Source organism: Pan troglodytes, chromosome 13 (assembly GCF_028858775.2).
Source record: "Pan troglodytes isolate AG18354 chromosome 13, NHGRI_mPanTro3-v2.0_pri, whole genome shotgun sequence".
In the NCBI taxonomy this organism is placed as follows: domain Eukaryota; kingdom Metazoa; phylum Chordata; class Mammalia; order Primates; family Hominidae; genus Pan; species Pan troglodytes.
This window is the reverse complement of record NC_072411.2, coordinates 99,620,750-99,645,467: the sequence shown is the minus strand read 5'-3', so window position 1 is coordinate 99,645,467 and position 24,718 is coordinate 99,620,750. Positions and strand designations below refer to the sequence as shown.

The window sequence follows — 24,718 nt, the reverse complement described above, 5'->3', positions numbered from 1 at the left end:
ATTCAATTAGGAAAAGAGGAAGTCAAATTGTCCCTGTTTGCAGACGACATGATTGTATATCTAGAAAACCCCATTGTCTCAGCCCAAAATCTCCTTAAGCTGATAAGCAACTTCAGCAAAGTCTCAGGATACAAAATCAATGTACAAAAATCACAAGCATTCTTATACACCAACAACAGACAAACAGAGAGCCAAATCATGAGTGAACTCCCATTCACAATTCCTTCAAAGAGAATAAAATACCTAGGAATCCAACTTACAAGGGATGTGAAGGACCTCTTCAAGGAGAACTACAAACCACTGCTCAAGGAAATAAAAGAGGATACAAACAAATGGAAGAACATTCCATGCTCATGGGTACGAAGAATCAATATCGTGAAAATGGCCATACTGCCCAAGGTAATTTACAGATTCAATGCCATCCCCATCAAGCTACCAATGTCTTTCTTCACAGAATTGGAAAAAACTACTTTAAAGTTCATATGGAACCAAAAAAGAGCCCACATCGCCAAGTCAATTCTAAGCCAAAAGAACAAAGCTGGAGGCATCACACTACCTGACTTCAAACTATACTACAAGGCTACAGTAACCAAAACAGCATGGTACTGGTACCAAAACAGAGATATAGATCAATGGAACAGAACAGAGCCCTCAGAAATAATGCCGCATATCTACAACTATCTGATCTTTGACAAACCTGAGAAAAACAAGCAATGGGGAAAGGATTCCCTATTTAATAAATGGTGCTGGGAAAACTGGCTAGCCATATGTAGAAAGCTGAAACTGGATCCCTTCCTTACACCTTATACAAAAATCAATTCAAGATGGATTAAAGACTTAAACATTAGACCTAAAACCATAAAAACCCTAGAAGAAAACCTAGGCATTACCATTCAGGACATAGGCATGGGCAAGGACTTCATGTCTAAAACACCAAAAGCAATGGCAACAAAAGACAAGATTGACAAATGGGATCTAATTAAACTAAAGAGCTTCTGCACAGCAAAAGAAACTACCATCAGAGTGAACAAGCAACCTACAAAATGGGAGAAAATTTTTGCAACCTACTCATCTGACAAAGGGCTAATATCCAGAATCTACAATGAACTCAAACAAATTTACAAGAAAAAACAAACAACCCCATCAAAAAGTGGGCGAAGGACATGAACAGACACTTCTCAAAAGAAGACATTTATGCAGCCAAAAAAGTCATGAAAAAATGCTCATCATCACTGGCCATCAGAGAAATGCAAATCAAAACCACAATGAGATACCATCTCACACCAGTTAGAATGGTGATCATTAAAAAGTCAGGAAACAACAGGTGCTGGAGAGGATGTGGAGAAATAGGAACACTTTTACGCTGTTGGTGGGACTGTAAACTAGTTCAACCGTTGTGGAAGTCAGTGTGGCGACTCCTCAGGGATCTAGAACTAGAAATACCATTTGACCCAGCCATCCCATTACTGGGTATATACCCAGAGGACTATAAATCATGCTGCTATAAAGACACATGCACACGTATGCTTATTGCGGCATTATTCACAATAGCAAAGACTTGGAACCAACCCAAATGTCCAACAATGATAGACTGGATTAAGAAAATGTGGCACATATACACCATGGAATACTATGCAGCCATAAAAAATGATGAGTTCATGTCCTTTGTAGGGACATGGATGAAATTGGAAATCATCATTCTCAGTAAACTATCGCAAGAACAAAAAACCAAACACCGCATATTCTCACTCATAGGTGGGAATTGAACAATGAGATCACATGGACACAGGAAGGGGAATATCACACTCTGGGGACTGTTGTAGGGTGGGGGGAGGGGGGAGCTATAGCATTGGGAGATATACCTAATGCTAGATGACGAGTTAGGGGGTGCAGCGCACCAGCATGGCACATGTATACATATGTAACTAACCTGCACAATGTGCACATGTACCCTAAAGCTTAAAGTATAATAAAAATAAATAAATAAATAAATAAATAATCCTTAAAAATAAAAAAAATGAAAAAATAAAAAATAAGCATTCTTAAGTTCCCAAAAATTATTTCACTGATATTATATCATATGCTTCAGAATCCTATTCTTTAACTGATAGGATTTAATCTAATCCTATGTGTTTGGCCCACATAGGAGACAATACCATAAAGACATAAGCCGATCAGAAAGCTTTGTAAGAGTAGTGGTATAAATTGGGCTTGTGCTTTATACCTACACATTCGTCAAGAATCAGTCTTTTAACATTTTTCTTTGATACCATCAAACAAGCAAAACTATATGTATTTTGCTTTTAATTTAATAAACCTTTATTAATGAAGATGTATTTGGTAATGTTATTTTTAGGAATTTCTTGGAATAGGTTTTAATTTTGCTCCAACTGGAGACACCATTGTTAAACGGTCTGCAAAAATCATGCTACAGAATTATTAGTTCTTCCCAAACAATGGCCCTTCAGGGAAAAATAATTCCTGTTTTCATAATTTCTAAAGTATATTTGGTTTTGTTTGAAGGTCATGATGATCATGTGGCATGGTCTTGGGGGCAGTGCTATTTTACAGGTGATTCATTAGTTTATGAATGAGTCTTGTCACTGGTCAAGTTACTCCATCTTCTAGTGGATTTCCTCAATAAGCCTAAAGGTTAATTGATAAAGTAATCAATGAAAATAGAGTTTACATTTTGTTCTGCCATCTCTTTTTAAATATCAGATTAATGTCGCTGCTAAAAGAGGAATGAAATTTGTTGGATTCATATCACAGCATTATTCTCCATCTAAATTCTGCAATGGAACCAACCATGATGGAGATATAGAATCGATGCTACATGTGAGACACGGTTCAGATGAAAACTGTAGAAGTTGGAATGAAGGGACGTTAAGTGGGCAATCATCTGAAAGCGGAATTGAGGAAGAACTTCATCATGAAAGTGGACAGTATCAAATGGAACAAAATGGCAGCCCTACTTCCTCTAAATCAAGAAAGGGAGAAGGTAATAGACAAGATTAGTAGAAAGAGAATATACTATAGTTTAAATTAAGCAAAATAAGTTTTTGAGGTTTTTTTTAGAAATATGAGTCAAAGTAAATTGCTAAAGATTATAATGACTAAATGAACTAATACAAACCTCATGATTTTTAAAAGTTATTACAGCTAGCAATAAGGCAGGGCAGTTTTTTAGACAGTTGTCTCTGGCAGAACATAAAATGCCATCCACATAATGAAACTTTGTGTTGAAGATTGGTTTCTATTTAGTCATCCAAAACTCCCTCATAAATTGGAGGCTGTACATGTGTACCAAATAAGTGAGTCTATTAAGTCTAAAAAGCTGTTCTGATTTATGTTTGTACTAATAAACAGCATGTGAGAATTTTCGTTTTGGCCTTTCCCATTTCATGGATGGTTTTCACCTTTGAAATTAATTGGCTTTCTTTGATCATCAACTAGAATGTGAAACTGGCACATCATAATGAAACAATTAATATAACAATAGTGCCTGCATCCTAAAATAACTTTGAACAACAGTTGTATTCTTCTGTGCCAGCTAGCAAGTCTTCCAAAGAAACTGAGAGTATTTTATTCATGCATTTGGGACAATTCAAAGTTTTCTGATACCTTTGTGGGCATGCTTTAAAAAAGCACTATCAGAGAAAAGCAAAGGCTACATATACCTTAGCATTAACAACATGGGCTCTGGAATCAGATACCTCAATTTCTTTATAAAAAGGGGTAATAGTAAGAACTCCCTCATTGGGTTGTTGTGAGAAGTAAATAAGAAATGTCTACAAAGTGTTTGACCCAGTGCCTGGTACAGAATAAACTCTATATTAACTGCTATTAACTGATCCTTCCATCTGTGTTGGCACTGGAGGAGCACGCCTTGGTGTCAGGCTTTCTGGGTTATGTTTTGATGTGCTTAGCATCCTATACATGGCAGAGATTCATTTAGCCACATAAGCTCCACCTCCTGAAGAAATAACTGGGAGCATTTACCAACTTAGATCGCACCCATCTCCACCATCATCACCACCATCCTCCTCTTTTCTCACCCATTTCCTAGCTAACAATGTCCCTGATTTTTCTGCAATGTAAAAATTATAGGAATGTGTATTAGTCTGTTCTCATGCTGCAAATAAAGAAATACCCTAGACTGGGTAATTTATAAAGGAAAGAGATTTAATTGACTCACAGTCCAGCATGGCTGGAGAGGCCTTAGGAAACTGACAATCATGGCAGAAGGGAAAGCAAACATGTCCTTCTTCACATGGTGGCAGGAGAGAGAAGAATGAAAGCCCAGCAAAGGGGGAGGCCCCTTATAAAACCATCAGATCCTGTGAGAACTAACTCACTGTTATTAGAACAGGATGGGGGAAACCGCTCCCATGATTCAACTATCACTATCTGATCCCTCCCACAACATGTGGGGATTATGGGAACTACAATTCAAGATGAGATCTGGGTGGGGACACAGCCAAACCGTATCAGAATGTAAAAGTGAACAAGAGGTATCGGAATTATGGTCAGAGAGCTATTCACTATCTTCCACCCATTCCTACCTTTAAACTCCATGTGAGTTCCCACCCTTACTTTGAGCAAATCAGATGTCTATTTCTATTCCTTTAAGTTCTAAATCCAATATAGTACTTAATGTAACTATCAATCTTTAGATTCCTCTCTCTCAGTATTTTTAAAGTATGTACTTCTCAATAACTTTTCTGTAGCAGTGGTTTTTAATTAGAAGAGGGAGAATGGGGGTTGCAATAATTCACAAAAGACCTCTTTGAGTACCTGGTGAAATCCATGGAATCCAGATACTTTTGTCTGTCATACCAGTGATGTTAAGCTTCCTAAAACACAAACATAGGTGTGGATCCACTGACCCCACGTTAAGAATTTGCCAATTCCTAGTAAAGCAGAAGATATGATCCAGCATTTCCATGTCTGTTCTAGGGTCACTCTCACACATGTCCAAAGAGATACAAAGTTTGTAATAACAGAAAAATTGGAAATATTGCATATGTCCACCAAAAGGAGACTAGAACATTGGCATACTATGTAGCAGTTAAAATAAATGAATAAGATCTATATGGTTATTTACATTTCAAAGGCATGTTGAACAAAAGGTCAATTCATATCTACAGTAGGATACCATTTTTAAAAAAATTTTCAAACTGTAAAATGTTACACATCATTTATGGTTATATAAGTGTGTATTAAAAGATTAAAAGCTTGCATGAGAATGATAAACACCAACTTCATTATAGTACTTATTTCTGGAGAATAGAATTAGAGGATACCACATAGTAGCCTCAACCGTATCCATTTCTCATTTCTTTGAAAAAATAGTCTGAAACAAATATAGCATATTATTGACATTTGATTAAGCTGAGTGCTTGTTTGTATGCTTGGAATATCTCATGATTAGTGAAAAAATTAAGAATCTTTGATCAACAAAATTATAATTTTCCCCTTTTTTCTCCTTCTGAATGCCTAGCCTCAGATAACAAATTGTATACAGTCTTCAATGCTTTTGATGATGATTCAACCTCCTGGGCCTATCAGGAAGGCATCCTGTCAATGAAAGTAACAAGAAAAGGATCAGTCATTAGTACACTTGATGCTGATTGGCTGGAGTTAACTACCTTTTATTATAAACAAGGCTTGTCTTTAATTGATTCTTTTGTATTCTGGGAAACATCTAAAGGTAAGTTTTATGTTAATGATATTTTATATCTGAAGAATTTGAACTTGTATCAAAATCAGTGAAAATGTTTTTACCTCTCAAGTTCTATGGCTGAAAGGACAGATACCATTCCTAAGGAAATAAATTCCAGCTGTTACACAGATATGTAGCTTTAATTTAAAAGCTTAAAGCTCCTTCAGCACAATGGACACTTAAGGAGTGTGGGCAGAAATATAACGTAAAATGTTCACTGTTGGGTTGTAATTGGGAAACCACTGTGTGATTGACTAGGAGAATTTTCCAAATAAGATGTACTATAATAGTCCAAACGGGAGGTTTATGATGGCATTTCGTGGTTACTATTCATATTTATTACATTATCCCAATTTTGAACACTATCTACCATGTATATAGTCAGTCTATACCTGATTCTTTCTATAATTTGTACAGAAAAATCATCTTTGGTTTAGAAAGTGACGTTGGCTCTGTTCTTACTTCTGTCTTCACCTTGTCTTTCATCCCTCTCTAGCCTTCCTCATTTAGTTACAGTGGAGTATGTAATTATTTGTGTCTATCACAAAAATAAAGACAAACTATAAAATATTATCAAAAATGACTTTCTAGGAAGTTTTTTTAAGAGATGAGGGTTAAAAAAAGAAAAAGGAAAGGTAGTAATGAGACTAGAAAAATGCATTAGGAAAGGTGAAGTTTAGGAAATCCAGGATAATTAGGAACTCTTAAATCTATGAGGTTAGAGGAAAGAATGAAAAGCAAATAAGATCTCCCTATACCTTACTATTGTTAAATCAGCCTAGTATTACCTTAACTGATCCAACTACAGACTTTGGATGATATTTTAAATTATCAGGAGTCATGTTCCAATAGGCCCTTTTAACTAGCAGTATTAAGGACCAAACGAATTGGAGCACCCAGAAATACAATACCTTGCGTAATGCTTAGCACATAGCAGGTGCTAAATAAACATTTCTTAGTATTTTTCAGTAGGCCAGGCACTGCGGCTCACACCTGTAATCCCAGCATTTTGGGAGGCCAAGGCAAGCAGATCACTTGAGTCCAGGAGTTCGAGACTAGCCTGGGCAATATGGCGAAACCTCATCTCTACAAAAAATGCAAACGTTAGTCAGGCATGGTGGCAGCCACCTGTATTCCCAGCTACCCAGGAGGCTGATGTGGGAGGATCACCTGAGCCCAGGGAGGTCAAGGCTGCAGTGAGCCATGATTGCACCACAACATTCTAGCCTGGATGACAGAGTAAGACACTGTCTCAAAATAAAATAAAATAAAATAAAATAAATGTGTGTGTGTGTGTGTGTGTGTGTGTGTGTGTATAAAAATTAAAAATATTTCTTCATATTTTTTGGTTATTGGAAGCCTCTTCCACTTGGTCTTTTTTTTTTTTTTTTTTATACTTTAAGTTCTAGGGTACATGTGCACAATGTGCAGGTTTGTTACATAGGTATACATGTGCCATGTTGGTGTGCTGCACCCATCAAATCGTCATTTACATTAGGTATTTCTCCTAATGCTATCCCTCCCCCGTCCCCCTGCCCCACGACAGGCCCCAGTATGTGATGTTTCCCACCCTGTGTCCAAGTGTTCTCATTGTTCAATTCCCACCTATGAGTGAGAACATGTGGTGTTTGGTTTTCTGTCCTTGCAATAGTTTGCTCAGAATGATGGTTTCCACCTTCATCCATGTCCCTACAAAGGACATGAAATCATCCTTTTTTATGGCTGCATAGTATTCCATGGTGTATATGTGCCACATTTTCTTAATCCAGTCTATCATTGATGGACATTTGGGTTGGTTCCAAGTCTTTGCTATTATGAATAGTGCCACAATAAACATACGTGTACGTGTGTCTTTATAGCAGCATGATTTATAATCCTTTGGGTATATACGCAGTAATGGGATGGCTGGGTCAAATGATATTTCTAGTTCTAGATCGTCGAGGAATTGCCACACTGTCTTCCACAATGGTTGAACTAGTTTACAGTCCCATCCACTTGGTCTTTTATAGCAATAGCAAAGTTTCATAGGAAGGACATGGGCTTTAGAATCAGACAGACCAAGGTTTAAATCCTATGTCTTCTACTTATTAGCTGTGTCATCTTGGGAAGTTAGTTGAGCTCACTGAGTCTCAGTTTCTTAAAGAGGAATAAAAATACTCCTACTTTTTCTGTTGTGATGATGTAACAAGATATAATAAATGTAAAGTGACTCCCAGAATGCCTAGCCTACAGTCAGAGTTCATTTTCTGGTGTTAGTTTTCTTTCCTGCCACTTGTTATGTGCAATTACAGTACTTTTAGTGTGGATCATCTATTTAGAGGTTGGTTTATGCTTCATAATATCTCTCTCTCTCTCTCTTTCTCTTTCTCTCTTGTTTCTCTTCTCTCCAAAAAGTTTAGTTGAAGCCATTTCAAATTTTGGTGTGTGACTAACTGCTGAACAGAAAAACAAAACATACGCTTTTCACAATCTCTCTCAGGCATCCCTGCCTTGGGTCTTGCCTGATGAAAATAAAATTAGCCACAGCAGTTGCCAGCCAGGCTCTGTGTGGCTTTTGTTCTTAAAGCCTCAGAAGCTATTTAGAGAGCCCCAGGGAGACTCCCTCTCTCAGCAGCTCATGGGGTGGAGGGGGTCACGGAGACGGGGGTGCAGAATCTTCCCCTCTCAGCAGCTCTGGAATGTCTCATTAGACATTTGACATTGCAGGCTATGGCAAGCCCCTCACGAGCCACGTCAGTCTATGGGGTCTGGCAACTGAGCATGTCATTTGGGACTTTCCTGGGAGTACACAGGGAAGTTGCCAAGGGGAAATTGTGACCAATATCTGTGTCACTGTGAGAAGCATTCAGAGGAAGCAGGGCTGAATTGGTCGCTTTGTTTTGGTATGTTTGATGCCTGACATCTAAAGCACATGGGGAGGGTGGTGGGGGCAGACAATGCATATTTTGTTTGGTCTTGCTTCTGTCCTCTTGCAAAATATTGTCAGAAGTTAGCCCACCATGAGGAATGGAAGAACAAAACCAGACAGCGCTCAGAAATTTAAATATATTACCCCACAAATCACACTGAATAAAATACCTCCTTCCAGAAACACGGGGGGGGTGGGGGGGGGAGGCGGGGGACAGATGTTCAAAAAGTTTTCTACTTCAGCAGAGTGTAAAAGTTGTAAGATCTGTGAAATTCCTTCTCAGTGTCCCTCCACACTCACTCTAACAGCCTTTTCTGCTGTGAAGCACACCCTGGGACACACACACACAATTAGCCTCGAGGTTCCTACACTTCCCCAGCCTCCAAATGCCACACCACCGCCAGAGCATAGTCTTTCTCCACCTTAGGATACCACATCTTAAGGCTACATTTTGATTTTTTAAGAATTCTTTTCAGACTTCACTTGTTATTCATTTCAATCTTTCCACTCCTATAAAAATGTTTGTGTGGCACTAGTAGAGGAGAGGTAGCACAATGAAGAGTGAGGATGGAGTTATAACACTGAAACTCATTTCATATATGCCAGGACCCATGCCAAGCACTGGGTTTTTAATACTCTTCCCTACTTACAAGGCACTAGCCGTATGGCATCGGGCAGTCAGGCAGTGAAAGTGTCAAAACATATATATCTAATTTCAAAACTAAGAAAATTGTGTAACATGACCATAGAGGATATTATGGCGAGAGTACCAGGGAAGAACTCACTTAAAGAGGTGGTCGGGAGGTCCCCTCTGAGAAGGCAGCAATCACACTGACACTGGGCAGCTGGAGAGGAGCAGACCTGTGAGAACCAGAAGTAGGCCATTCTAGGCCGGAGAAACACATCTAAATGTACAAAGACCTTAGGGCAGGAAAGAGGAACTGGGAAAAGGTCTGTGTTTCTGGAGCAAGGCAAGCAACAGTATGGCTCTGGACACAATGGAAGAGGTAGGCAGCAGCCAGTCCCTACAGGGTCCTAAACAGGAAGAATGCAATGACAGCAGCTAACATCTATTTTGTACTTGCTATACACCAGCGTTGTGCTAAGCATTTTGCATTCATTAACTCATTTAGTCCCCACAGCAACCTGTGAGGTAAAGATGATTATGGCTGGGCATGGTGGCTCACGCCTGTAATCCCAGCAGTTTGGGAGGCTGGGGTGGGCGGATTACGAGGTCAGGAGTTTGAGACCAGCCTGGCCAACGTAGTGAAACCCCGTCTCTACTAAAAATACAAAAATTGTGCTGGATGTGGTGGCGGGCGCCTATAGTCCCAGCTACTCAGGAGGCCGAGGCAAGAAAATTGCTTGCCAGGAGGCAGAGGTTGCAGTGAGCCGAGATCACACCACTGCACTCTAGCCCAGGCGACAGTGCAAGACTCCATCTCAAAAAAAACAAAAAAAAAGAAGATTATTCCTTTTTTTTTTATTTTAACTTTATTTATTTATTTATTTATTTGTAGATGGGGTCTCACTGTCACCCAGGCTGGAGTGCAAGGGCACAATCATAGTTCACTGTAGCCTTGAACTCCTGGGCCGAGGCAATCCTCCCACCTCAGCCTCCCGAGTAACCAGGACTGTATGCACGCCACCACACCCAGCTAATTTTTTAAATTTTTTTGTAGACATGGTCTCACTTTGCTGCCCAGGTTGGTCTCAAACTCCTGGCTTCAAGTGATCCTCCAGCTTTGGCCTCCCAAGTGCTGGGATTCCAGGTGTGAGCCATCGTGCCAGGCCATGCTTATTCTCCTTTTACATATGAAGGAACTGAAGCACAGAGATTTTACATAAGGTGCCTGCATTCACACAACTAGAAAGTGGTAGAGCCACCTAGATGGAGTGTGTGCTTTTACCAAGATATTTATTCCAATTCATTCATTAAAGATTTAAACAGGGAGTCATGATCTCATTTGCAATTTTTAAAGAATTTCTAGCAAGGTGCGGTGGCTCACGCTTGTAATCCCAGCACTTTGGGAGGCCAAGGCAGGTGGATCACTTGAGGTCAGGAGTTCAAGACTAGCCTGGCCAACACGGCAAAACGCTGTCTCTATTAGAAATGCAAAAATTAGCCGGGCATGGTGGGCGCCTGTAGTTCCAGCTACTCAGGAAGCCGAGGCAGGAAAATCTCTTGAACCTGGGAGGTGGAGGTTGCAGTGAGCCGAGATCACACCACTGCACTGCACTCTAGCCCGGGCAACAGAGTGAGACTCCATCTCAAAAAAAGAAGAAAGGAAAGGAAAAGAGAGGAGAGAAAAGAGAAGGGAGGGGAGAGGAGGGGAGGGGAAGGGAGGGGAGGAGAGGAGAGGAGAGGAGAGGAGAGGAGAGGAGAGGAGAGGAGAGGAGAGAGGAATTTCTTTGCCCTCATTATGAGAAATGGATCACAGAGGGCAAGAGTGGAAGTGTGGTGGGGAGGCTGTTAAGAGGCTGTTGCAGTGGTCCCTAGAGAGATGATGGTGGAGATGGAAAGAAGTGGATAGGCTAAGATTCTTTTTAGAGTTACCATATGTGCCTGCCCTCTACTTCAAAGATGCTCCCGGGCCCACCTCTGGGCAGTTGAATACCAAAAATGACAGGGGAACCAAAAAAACTAAAATGGAGTGTTACCTCTCTGCACCTTTACAGGAATGTCAATATCACATCCAGCTAAAAGACAAGACATGTCCAGAAAAGTAAACCATTCCCTGGGAGCCCTTCAAACGTGTGCTTTTCAAACCAGGGTTCAAGTACCCTCAGGATATGCAGCCTTGTGCCAAGGAGTACACAAGTTCACAAGTTTGCAGAATATAACTCTTCCTGGAGTGTCAATATTACTTTAAGATTGAGTGGCTTTTATGTAAGATGAATATATTTGAAAAGAATGGGCCAGCACAGTGTGGTTCATGCCTGTAGTCCCAGTACTTTGGGAGGCCAAGGTGGGAGAATCCCTGGGGGCCTGGAGTTTGAGACCAGCCTGATGGTAGAGGGTCTTGCCTCTGTGTTGATGGTGGCTGACTGATCAGGGTGGTGGTTGCTGAAGGTTGGGGGTGGCTGTAGCAATTTCTAATTTAATTTTTTTCTCTTTGGGGATAGAGTCTCGCCCTGTCACCCAGGCTGGAGCACAGTGATGTGATCTCAGCTCACTGCAACCTCCGCCTCCCAGGTTCAAGCAATCTTCCCACGTTGGCCTCTTGGGTAGCTGGGACCAAGGTGTGCACCACCACGCTGGCTATTTTTTTAGAGACAGGGTCTCACTATGTTGCCCAAACTGGTCTTGAACTCCTGAACTCAAGTGATCCACCTGCCTCAGCCTCCCAAAGTGCTGGGATTACAGGCATGAGTCACCGTGCCACGCCAGCTCTTTCTTTCACAAAAGATTTCTCTCTAGCATATGATGCTGTTTGACGGCATTTTAACCACAGTAGAACTTCTTTCAAAATGGGAGTCAATACTCTCAAACCCTCCAACTGCTTTATCGCCTAAGTTTATTTAATATTCTAAATCCTTCATTGTCATTTCAACAATGTTCACAGCATCTTCACCAGGAGTAGATTCCATTTTAAGAAACCACTTTCTAGACTGGGCACAGTAGCTCACACCTGTAATCCCAGCACTTTGGGAGGCCGAGGCGGGAGGATCACTTGAGGTCAGGAGTTCGAGACCACCCTAGCCAACATGGTGAAACCCTATCTCTACTAAAAACACAAAAATTTGCCAGCCGTGGTGGCTCAGACCTGTAATCCCAGCACTTTGGGAGACCGAGGCAGGTGGATCACTTGAGGTCAGTAGTTCAAGACCAGCCTGACCAACATGGTGAAACCCTGTCTCTACTAAAAATACAAAATTAGCCAGACGTAGTGACACGCCTGTAATTCCAGCTACTCAGGAGGCTGAGGCAGGAAAATTACTTGAACCTGGGAGGCAGAGGTTGCAGTGAGCCAAGATCATGCCATTGCACTCCAGCCTGGGCAACAAAAGCAAAACTCTGTCTCAAAAATAAATAAATAAATAATAAATTAAAATGCAAAAATTAGCCTGGCATGGTGGTGCACGCCTGCGGTCCCAGCTACTCAAGAGGCTGAAGCACAAGAATCAGTTGAACCTGGGAAGTGGAGGTTGCAGTGAGCTGAGATCGTGCCACTGCACTCCAGCCTGGGAGACAGAGTGAGACTCCATCTCAAAAAAACAACAACAACAAAAAAGAAAGAAACCACTTTCTTTGCTCATCCATAAGAAGCAACTCATCCATTCAGGTTTTACTACGAGATTGCAGCAATTTAGTCTCATCTTTAGGCTCCACTTCTAATTCTGGCTTTCTCATTATTTTCACCACATCTGCAATTACTTTCTCCACTGAAGTCTTGAGCCCCTCAAAGTCATCCATGAAAATTGGAGTCAACCTCTTTCAAACTCCTGTTCATGTTGATATTTTGGCCTCCTCCCATGAATCATAAATGTTCTTAATGGCATCTAGAATAGTGAATCCTTTCCAGAAGGTTTTAATTTATTTTGCCCAGATCCATCAGAGGAATCACTATCTATGGCAGCTATAGCCTTACAAAATGTATTTCTTAAATATATGACTTGAAAGTCAAAATGGCTCCTTGATCCATGGGCTTCAGAATGGATGTTGTGTTAGCAGGCATGAAAACATTAATCTTCTTGTATATCTTCATCAGAGCTGTTAGGTGACCAAGTACATTGTCAATAAGCATAATATTTTGAAAGGCATCTTTTTTTCTGAGCAGTAGGTCTGAATAATGGGCTTAAAATATTCAGTAACCCTTGCTATAAACAGATGTGCTGTCATCCAGCCTTTGTTTTCCATGTCTAGATCACAGGCAGAGTAGATTTAGCATAATTCTTAAGGGCCCTAGGATTTTTGGAATAGTAAATGAGCATTGGCTTCAACTTAAAGTCACCAGCTGCATTAGTCCCTAACAAGAGAGTCAGCGTGTCCTACGAAGCTTTGAAGCCAGGCATTGACTTCTCCTCTCTAGCAATGAAAGTCCTGGATGACGTCTTCCACTGTAAGGTTGTTTTACTGACGCTGAAAATCTATAGTTTTAGGCCAGGCGCAGTGGCTCACGCCTGTAATCCCAACACTTTGGGAGGCTGAGGAGGTTGGATCATTTGAGGTTAGGAGTTCGAGATCAGCCTGGCTAAAATGGTGAAACCACGCCTCTACTAAAAATACAAAAATTAGCTGGGTTTGGTGGTGTGTGCCTATAATCTGAGCTACTTGGAAGGCTGAGGCAGGAGAATTGCTTGAGCCTGGGGAGGTAGAGGTTGCAGTGAGCCGAGATCATGCCACCGCACCCCAGCCTGAGTGAAAGAGTGAGACCTTGTCTCAAAATAAATAAATAAATAATAAATAAAAATCTGTAGTTTTGTGTAGCCACCTTTATCTATTCTCTTAGCTGGATCTTCTAGATAACTTGCTGCAGCTTCTACATTAGCACTTGCTCCTTCACCTTGCAATTTTATGTTATGGAGACAGCTTCTTTCCTTAAACTTCATGAACCAACCTCTGTTGGCTTCCAACTTTTCTTCCACAGCTTCCTCACCTCTCTCAGCCTTCATAGAATGGAAGAGAGTTAGGATCTTGCTCTGGATTAGGCTTTGGCTTAAGGGACTGCTTGTGGCTGCTTTGATCTTCTATCCAGACCACTAAAACTGTCTCCATCATCGAGAAGTCTGTTTTGCTTTCTTATCATTCATTCACTTTTATTTTCCTTCAAGAACTTTTCCCTTACATTCACAACTTGGCTAACTGACACAAGAGGCCTAGTTTACCGCCTGTCTCAGCTTTGACATGTCTTCCTCACTAAGCTTAATAATAATTCCCATCGATTTAAAATGAGAAACTTGTGACTCTTCTTTTCACTTGAACACCTAGAGGCTATTTCGGGGTTATTAATTGGCCTAATTTCAGGGAATGGGGGGCTCGAGAAGAGGGAGAGAGATGGGGGAAGGGCCAGTCAGTGGAGCAGTCAGAACCCCCACAACGTTTATCAGTTAAATTCACCATTTTATATGGGCATGGTTCCCGGTGGCCCAAAACAATTACAATAGTAACATCAAAGATCATTGATCACAGACCACCGTAACAGATAGAATAATAATGAAAAAGGTTGAAATATTGCAAGAATTACTAAAATGTGACACCAACACATGAAGTGAGTACACACCTTTGGAAAAATGGCACTAATAGACTTGTTCAATGCAGGATTGCCACAAACCTTCAATTTGAAAAAAACAAAAAAACAAAAAAAAACCGGTATCTACAAAACACAGTAAAGCAAAGCACAATAAAGCAAGGTGGGACTGTGCTAGTGCCTCCCAATATTGAGAGCAAGAAAACACACCTGGAGCCACAAAGCCCAGAGTTTTCACATTATATAATCCCAAAGTAAGAAAGAAGGAGATTATAATTAACTATGTAATTATCACAGGATACAACTAATTTTAAAACACATACCTCTAAAAGGGAACTTGGGGCATGCACAATTGTAGATGATGTAGTGATGCCCTAAACTTTCAATAAGAAACAAATTTGATTCCACTGGTCACTTCAGTGTGACAGTAAATAAGTACACTTAAAGGAAATGAAATAGACACTGCAATTAGAAAACCAGCTTGAACTAGGAAACTAAACTTCACTGGGTTTTTTGTTTGTTTTTCATTTTTCTGTTTTGTTTTGTTTTGTTTTTGAGATGGAGTCTTGCTCTGTCACCCAGGCTGAAGTACAATGGCACGATTTCGGCTCACCGCAATCTCCCCCTCCCGGGTTCAAGCGATTCTCCTGCCTCTGCCTCCCGAGTAGCCAGGATTACAGGCATGCGCCACCATGCCCAGCTAATTTTGTATTTTTAGTAGATATGGGTTTTTTCCATGTTGGTCAGGCTGGTCTCAAACTCCCTACCGCAGGTGATCTGCCTGCCTCGGCCTCCCAAAGTGTTGGGATTACAGGCGTGAGCCACTGCGCCCAGCCTACTGGGTTCTTGGGAACCACTCTGAACAATGCAAATTCTTCATGGTGTTCTGCCCTAACCATGAATGATGTCAAAAAAATAATAATGATGATTTATCTCTTAAAATTTATAGCCTGATAATGAAAATTAAAACAGAAAATTACATTAAAATTACTTTTGTCTTTTTTATCTTTAAGCTTAAAAGATCCTTTGAAAACTTTGCAGGCCTTTAGAATTTAGAGAGCTGTCAACCAGGGAAACTTTAATGTGACATTGTGCTACACAAAAACCGAAATGTTTAAGCAGCACATGACCATGGGAAAAATGTCTCCTATAGCAAAATAGGAGACAAAAGAACTTCCATAAAATCAGTTTGTGTAGGCCAGCTGGTTATTGTCAACTATTCAAGAAAAAGGCAGAGAGGCCCTCCCTTAAAACTTCCTTCCCAGCAGGAATTCTTTTGACAATGACTTCTGTTTAGGGTCTTCCTGTCCCTGTTTTTCTTATTTTTTTTTTTAACCCATCATTGAGGTAAAGAATTGTTCTGTGTTTAGGTCTTTTGAAGTAATCTTACCTAGCATTAATTTTAATATTATGTCTTTAATTTCAAATATTAACAGTTTTATGCTGTTTCTCTTAATGGTTATAATTAACATGCATACAATGTATAGATCTGAAACCAAATTTTGATTTCAAAATGAAGATCACATCCAGATGCCTTTTAGATTGATTTTCCACTCGCTTCTCACTGTGCCACACTATTTTACCTTGTTTTTGCTATTGTAGTTTTTATATGTATAGTTGGATTTTAATTCAGTGAAGTAAAAAAAAAAAAAAAAGTGTTGATCTTTGGGGAGAAAGAAAACTTTCCAAGAGGAGGAGGAGATTATTGATTCAGCCAAAACAAATGTTTTTTAATTGAAATGTTTTTCCTTCAGTTTCCTATATGAGTTATTTAAGGATTTAGATGGTTTTATGAGCCACTTAGTATTTACAACCCTTCTTAATTGTACCCTCTTCCTCACAGGGGAACATTTGCCTAAATCTTTGGAAGGATTTTTTATCTATGAAGAAGAAGGTTCTGGAGTTCCAGGTTCTAGTAGGAAAGGAAATGATGCCATCGTAGTAGAACAATGGACTGTTATTGAGGTGAGCTGCAGTTTTCTGACAATTTAGCTTTACATATATAAATATAATATATAATATATATATATGTTTGGTTTGGGTTTTTCATTTGTTTGTTTGTTTGTTTTTGTTTTTGTTTTTTTGAGTCAGGGCCTTACTCTGTTACCCAGGCTGGAGTGCAGTGGCACCATCACAGGTCACTGCAGCCTCAACTTCCCCTGGCTCAGGTGATTCTCCAACCTCAGCCTCCCAGGTAGCTGGGACTACAGGCCTGCACCACCATACTCATCTAATTTTTTTGTATTTTTTGTAGAGACAGGGTCTCGCCATGTTGCCCAGGCTATATATATTTTATTTTACATGTTAAAGATCTTCAGTGCCTGGCACATGCAGTATCCTTAAACACATATTTGTTTAGTGTTTAGAATCTCATTACAAATGCATGAACAAACTTCTTTCGGATTTGTGAAAAGGTAATTTGCTTTATCCAGTGTTAAATGTTTTTGCAAGACAGAGAAATAATTAACTATGCATAAGCAGCAGTAAGTTCCCAAAAATTTTAAGCCAAAAAACATCTCCTGGCACTGAGCTTCTCTTTACAGCATTCCGTGACAACTGATTGAAAGAAAAAAATTCGGTCACTCAACTAGTGTTTTATCTCCAATCAACCAATGTGACTGAGGTTTTTTTTAACCTTATGAATGACTTTCAAAGGCAAAAATATCCAAAAGATGTTCTCTCTCTCGCCAGGCCAAATATGTACACACAGCATTGTCCTTCACAAACAGAGATGACATTGCTGCTGATGTTGTGCACCCTGAATTCAGATGTCACTGAATGGACTGTCTTTGAGGTGTACACACTGAATTCAGGTATATTCTGTTTTGTGTTTGAGGCCCTCCCTGACAGGCTGTTTCAGGGATACTTTTACCTTTCTGACCTTATACAGGTTAAAGAGACATAGCCCATTTTCAAAGAAACTAGAAAACCCATTGAGTGGGGAAAAAGGATTTGAGGAAAGAGGTAGAGCTCCTAGCAAAACTCAATTCCAAATTAAGAAAAAAGCAGTGAAAAGACTCCCCACACCCAAGCGCCTCTCATCTTCAATACCACTATTGTCACTCTCCACTCTTGTCCTCACTTCCTGGTCCCTAGACCCATGTTTCTGAAATGTGTTCTAGAAACTTCTTGGATCCAAATCCGCTAAGGAACTCGTGTTAAAATGCAGCCTCTGCCTGACACAGTGGCTCACGTCTGTAACCCCAGCACTTTAGGAAGGTGAAATGGGAGGATAACTTGAGCCCGGGGGTTCAAGACCAGCCTGGGCAACATAGTGAGACCCCATCTCTACAAAAAATTTTAAAATTAACCAGGTATAGTGTCATGCACCTGTAGTCCCAGTTACTCAGGCGGCAGAGGCAGGAGGATAGTTTGAGCCCAGGAGATTGAGGTTAAAGTGAGTTATGATTGTGCCACTGCACCCTAGCCTGGATGTAGGAATGAGACCTTCTCTTTAAAATAAAATAAAATAAAATAAAATAAAATGCAGATTCCCAGCTCCCCAACCCCATGTATTAAATTTTGAGAACCACTGCCCTAACAAGACCAAAGGAAGGCCCAAACTTCGGACAACGGGATGGAAACCTCTCTCCATTACTAGTGTTTCTAACTTGGTTCAATTATCAGAAGGAAGCAGAGCAGAACATGAAGCCCAGGAAGGCTGCAGCGGATGAAAGTGAACTCCCCTCATCCTAACACGCATCACCCTTTGTTGTAATTGTGTAGTTGGTTGTCTTTGCCATTAGACTATGAGCTCTTATACTTATTCATGCAGGGATGTGAAATCAAAACAGATTATGGCCCTCTGCTGCACACTCTGGCTGAATTCGGATGGCTTCTGACAAGTGTGTTGCCCACACCTGTATTGAGACATGACAGGTAAGGCAAAAGTATCCTTACATGCTATCATTTAATTCTAATATATAACTTCATCTGTTAGATAGTTCAATTCAACAAATATTTGTTTAATGCCTACAGAAAACATTACACTGAGCTTCTAATTTGATTTTATGGACCTTAGAGGTTAGTAAATATAGTCCTTGGCATTATAGATGTATAAGCTGTTAGGCTCTGCAGCACATATCCAAAACTGTTCTCACCCCAGCCCACAGCCAGGTTTAGGACACAGTAGGGTTCCAGAGTGAGCAGGATGGAGGAGCGCTTCTGCCACCTCCCCTCCAGTGTGGTGAGTTAGTTCCCCTTGGCACATGGACTTGGTAGCTGTTTCCATTAAAATAAATACCTACATTAGAACCAAATGCCAATATTTTGTAAGTACTAACTTTCCTTTTCCTTTTCTCCTTTTACTAACTTTCCTGGAAAGGAAAAATTGAATCTTACTTTTTTGAGAGAGGGAAACAGAGACCAAGTAAGTCATTATGTAAAATGCTTTGCTATTCCTGGGACCCAGAGATGTGTCCTCTGCCCACTTTGGCATCCAGGAAATGACTGACTGCTAAGGCTGTCCTGCCTGGGCAGGTGACTACCTGCAGAGGACAGCACAGTACCAACTAGGCCTTCCCTTTTAGCAGAGTCAATTATGGTTCAACATTCTGAGTGATTGGCAGGTGTGACTAAGGAAAGCAACTTCCCCTTCCTTAGTCTAACCCACTTCACTCACCTTTTCTGGCCTTCCCGGTTTAGCAACTTAGCCCTGTCCAGTATCCCAGTACCCCACAACATTTAAAAACCTTTGATTGGCATGGCTTTATCTGAAAAGCCACACCTTCTTCGGGTAGGGAAAGGAATTAAGGTGGATATAAAGTAAAGAAACTCAAGTTTAAAGAACAAAAAAGGAATGTTTGAAGTAAGCAAAGCAATTAATCTACTTTTCTTCCCAGAGCTCTATAGTAACTGTTCTCAAATTGAGTGATGACTCCTTGAAGCATGATTTCCCAGCCTTTTGTACTCTGACATATCTGTCAAATAACAGAATAGTAATAATTCTCAAGATTCAGTCTTCACGAAACAGGAGAATTCCATGACACCCCCGCCCTCAACCTTGCAGGATGTGTGACAGGGGTGTGGCTTGTTTGTTCACCCTCTGCATGCTCAAACCACTTACAGGAGGGGAAGCACACAGATGGGCAGGTGCAGGAGCTGGGGTGAGTGCTGTGGGGCTCCGGCCCCATGGTAGCGTCTAGGAGTGGGTCCCTGTGACTCCCAAAGCCCAAGTAGGCATGCGTTACAGTGATCTTTTAGTTTTGCCATCTGCAGAGGGCTTAAGTGTTAGCCAGCTTAGTGTCCTCTCAGTACCTAGGTCCTTGTCCAGCGTCCAGGAAGAACCAAGTTGCACAGGGAATTGAGGACAGTGATTGTGCAGGTTTTATTGAGGGTAGAGGTGGGATGCAGTGGGAAGATGATCATCTTCCAGAGTTTGACCATCCAGCAGCCGATCTCCTCTCCAACCATCTCCAGCCAAACTCTTCTCAGCATTCAGATGCTCCTTCTCTTATCTCTGCCACGCCATTCTGAATTTTAAATTTTAAAAATCAAATTTAACAGGCAAAAAGTCAATCAATAAATAAAAATATGTGGAAGCTGTACATGGTTTCTGGCCCTGAAGGATCTTGTGAGCTGGTTAAGCTTACGTTTCATATGTACAAAACAAGGGACTTACATTCTGGTCAGGGCAGATCAAGCTTATGTATTGTGTAATATAATACAGTAACTAATCAAGGGCTAGATGAGGTGTCTTAGTCTATAGGTTCTGTAGGAATATTAAAAAGAAGAGACATTTTAAACTGTCAAAGTTGGATGAGATCATCAAATACTAAAGAGATTAGAGGGCAGCATCATCACTATTTAGCAGATTTCCATTTAGGAAGATGCTACTAACTCTGTATAGAAGATAGCAGAAAAATGTAATTTTAACATTAATTGCCATTATGCAACAAGGCTCACTACAACTCTCAATGTCTACTCTTCTTTTGTATGCCAAGGAGCATTGTGCAATATTGGTGTTTATTTTGTTCCTTTGCATTTTGTAATTTGAGTCCTGCCAAGTGCCTGCAACACAGGAAATATAGGATGAAGGTCATTTGGTAACAAGGATTGTTGGTAAATCTTGTTTATTCTCCGCCTTTTTATTCTTGTGCAAATATACTGTCCCTGTGACAAGTCACATGCTGTTCTTAGCTGCTTCAGTACACACAATGATAGTAATCATGGTCAATGATGTCATCTTTACAAATAAAGAAAAGTGTTATATACAGTTGACCTTGGTCAAAATAGAGGATAGAGCCCGAAGTTTTTAGTCTCTGACACTAGAGGAATGGTTATGAGCTGCCCAGGCTTTGGAGCTAAGCAGATCTTGTTTTAATTATAGCTTCATCATTGTTTAGCTGTATGATTTGGGCAAGTCATCTAACCTTTTTAAGATAAATTTCCTTATCTGAAAAATTGGACAATAATATCAACTTTAGTGGATTATCACTATGACTAAGATAATACATGCAAAGTACCTATACAGGGGCTGGGCATATTAAGCTAATGAATTAGGGCTAATGTTTTGGGACGCAATCCTTAGCAGAACCAAAATTTCTGATAAGTTGAAACCAGTGTTCAGGGATGATAGCTTGGCCTGTCCTAAATCAGGATGTTTCAGAAAATGTAAATACTCTAGTTCACTATATACAAAATCAGCACTGAAGATGACAAGATAATAAAAGCAACAGAAATACATAATGACATTATTAAGATATCTGCTTACACATATTCTCACACCCAGAAAAAGGAATGTCTATCATCATCTTCTTTTTGCGGCCCACATGTCGAAAACATAACTTAAAATTACTGTCAGTGAAAACATTCTTCCTTACATGTGTTTGTCTTATATGCAACAACAGAGTCTTAAGTAATTTCAACATTTTCCCTACTCTTCTGTCACCTAAGCCATACTTGAATGGCCTATATATAAGCTGTTTTTCCCTCACTCAAATATATCCTGTTATTGGATTACATAGATACAGTACGTCCCTAGGTTAAAGTTGTTGCTTCAATTACCCTAGGCAATATCACACCACTAGGGTTTAAAGCTGCATTACCATGGAAACGTCATGATGCTGTAATCTTATATCACCACATTATTCCAGAGTTATTGTTGTTGGTCCTGAAAACATGCCAGAATCCCTTCTTAATTGTTATCACTATTAATAATACCAATGGGCTCAATCCTTTTTCCTTCAAGAGTTCAAGGTGAAAGTTGACAGTAACTCTTCAGAGCAAATTTGGTGGAGGACCAAACCAGCTGAGTTAGCAGCTAATATTGTTAAACCACCAAAATAAAGGAGAAGGAGGAGCCAAAGTTCCCTCTGTTTGGCTACCTCAAAACAGCAGCATGGCTCTCCTCTCCACTTCTGGAGTGTGGGCAGGAATGTGCATTGTAACAGGAATCCCAAAGCAATTTTTATGCACTTTCAGAAACACTGAATTCTAACCTTACACTGAGAGAGAGAAAATGAGGGTAAGGGAGGGGGTGAGAGAGAGAGAACTTTAGAACACAGGATAGAAGAAAGACATGCACTCTTTTATATCCAGCAGGCAGAATTTAAAGGCAGGGGACTTTTGGTCCAGCTGAATCAAGTTGTACTATACCAAGAACATTAAAAAACCTCATCCTCAAGTGAACCTAATAGACACCTACAGAACTCTCCACCCCAAATCTACAGAATATACATTCTTCTCAGCACATCACACTTATTCTAAAATTGAACACATGTTTGGAAGTAAAGCACTCCTCAGCAAATGTAAAAGAACAGAAATCACAACAAACTGTCTCTCAGACCACAGTGCAATCAAATTAGAACTCAGGATTAAGAAACTCACTCAAAACTGCACAACTACATGGAAACCGAACACCCTGCTCCTTATTGACTGTTGGGTGAATAACAAAACGAAGGCAGAAATAAAGATGTTCTTTGAAACCAGTGAGAACAAAGACACAACATACCAGAATATATGGGACACATTTAAAGCAATGTGTAGAGGGAAATTTATAGCACTAAATGCCCACAAGAGAAAGCAGGAATGATCTAAAATTGGCACTCTAACATCACAATTAAAAGAACTAAAGAAGCAAGAGCAAACACATTCAAAAGCTAGCAGAAGACAGGAAATAACTAAGATCAGAGCAGAAATGAAGGAGATAGAGACACAAAAAACCCTTCAAAAAGTCAATGAATCCAGGAGCTGGTTTTTTGAAAAGACCAACAAAATACATAGACCACTAGCCAGAATAATAAAGAAGAAAAGAGAGAAGAATCAAATAGACGCAATAAAAATGATAAAGGGGATATCACTACCGATCCCACAGAAATACAAACTACCATCAGAGAATACTATAAACGCCTCTATGCAAATAAACTAGAAAATTTAGAAGAAAGGGATGACTTCCTGGACACATACACCCTCCCAAGACTAAACCAGGAAGAAGTTGAATCTCTGACTAGACCACTAACAGGTTCTGAAATTGAGGCAATAATTAATAGCGTACCAACCAAAAAAAGTCCAGGACCAGACGGATTCACAGCCAAATTCTACCAGAGGTACAAAGAGGAGCTGGTACCATTCCTTCTGAAATTATCTCAATCAACAGAAAAAGAGGGACTCCCCGCTAACTCATTTTTGAGGCCAGCATCATCCTGATACCAAAACCTGGCAGAGACACAACAAAAAAAGAATATTTTAGGCCAATATCCCTGATGAACAATGATATGAAGCTCATCAATAAAATACTGGCAAACCGAATCCAGCAGCACATTCAAAAGCTTATCCACCACAATCAAGTCGGCTTCATCCCTGGGATGCAAGGCTGGTTCAACATACACAAATCAATAAATGTAATCCATCACATAAACAGAACCAATGACAAAAACCACATGATTATCTCAATAGGTGTAGAAAAGGCCTTTGACAAAATTCAACAGCACTTCATGCTAAAAACTCTCAATAAACTAGGTATTGATAGAACATATCTCAAAATAATAAGAGCTATTTGTGACAAACCCACAGCCAATATCATACTGAATGGGCAAAAACTGGAAGCATTCCCTTTGAAAACTAGCACAAGACAAGGATGCCCTCTCTCACCACTCCTATTCAACATAGTGTTGGAAGTTCTGGCCAGGGCAATCAGGCAAGAGAAAGAAATAAAGGGTATTCAATTAGGAAATGAGGAGGTCAAATTGTCTCTGTTTGCAGAAGACATGATTGTATATTTAGAAAACCCCATCGTCTCAGCCCAAAATCTCCTTAAGCTGATAAGCAACTTCAGAAAAGTCTCAGGATACAAAATCAAAGTGCAAAAATAACAAGCATTCCTATACACCAATAACAGACAGAGAGCCAAATCATGAGTGAACTCCCATTCACAATTGCTACAAAGAGAATAAAATACCTAGGAATCCAACTTACAAGGGATGTGAAGGACCTCTTCAAGGAGATCTACAAATCACTGCTCAAGGAAATAAAAGAGGACACAAACAAATGGAAGAACATTCCATGCTCATGGATAGGAAGAATCAATATCGTGAAAATGGCCATACTGCCCAAGGTAATTTATAGATTCAATGCCATCCCCATCAAGCTATCAATGACTTTCTTCACAGAATTGGAAAAAACTACTTTAAAGTTCATATGGAACCAAAAAAGAGCCCACATTGCCAAGAAAATCCTAAGCCAAAAGAACAAAGCTGAGGCATCACGCTACCTGACTTCAAACTGTACTACAAGGCTACAGTAACCAAAACAGCATGGTACTGGTACCAAAACAGATATATAGACCAATGGAACAGAACAGAGGCCTTAGAAATAACACCACACATCTACAACCATCTGATCTTTAACAACCTGACAAAAACAAGCAATGGGGAAAGGATTCCCTATTTAATAAAT

The 24,718-nt window shown here is 40.1% G+C and overlaps 1 protein-coding gene and 1 long non-coding RNA gene across 4 annotated transcripts in view; one reads left to right on the top strand and one right to left on the bottom strand.

Annotated features, from left to right (window-relative positions):
* Positions 1-24,718, top strand: part of RFTN2 (raftlin family member 2) — a 101,401-nt gene that overhangs the window by 39,383 nt on the left and 37,300 nt on the right. For 2 of the 3 annotated variants that reach the window (XM_001169323.6, XM_054679193.2), the window contains exons 4-7: positions 2,722-3,001; positions 5,504-5,713; positions 16,668-16,789; positions 18,600-18,703. In XM_001169323.6, coding sequence (XP_001169323.2) covers positions 2,722-3,001; positions 5,504-5,713; positions 16,668-16,789; positions 18,600-18,703 — 716 coding nt within the window. The remainder of the gene's footprint in view (positions 1-2,721; positions 3,002-5,503; positions 5,714-16,667; positions 16,790-18,599; positions 18,704-24,718) is intronic. The other variant, XM_054679192.2, reaches the window with a different exon arrangement.
* Positions 20,207-24,718, bottom strand: part of LOC134808059 (uncharacterized) — a 33,836-nt gene continuing 29,324 nt past the window's right edge. Inside the window, exon 3 of the long non-coding RNA XR_010150179.1 lies at positions 20,207-20,295. This is a non-coding gene — a long non-coding RNA (uncharacterized LOC134808059). The remainder of the gene's footprint in view (positions 20,296-24,718) is intronic.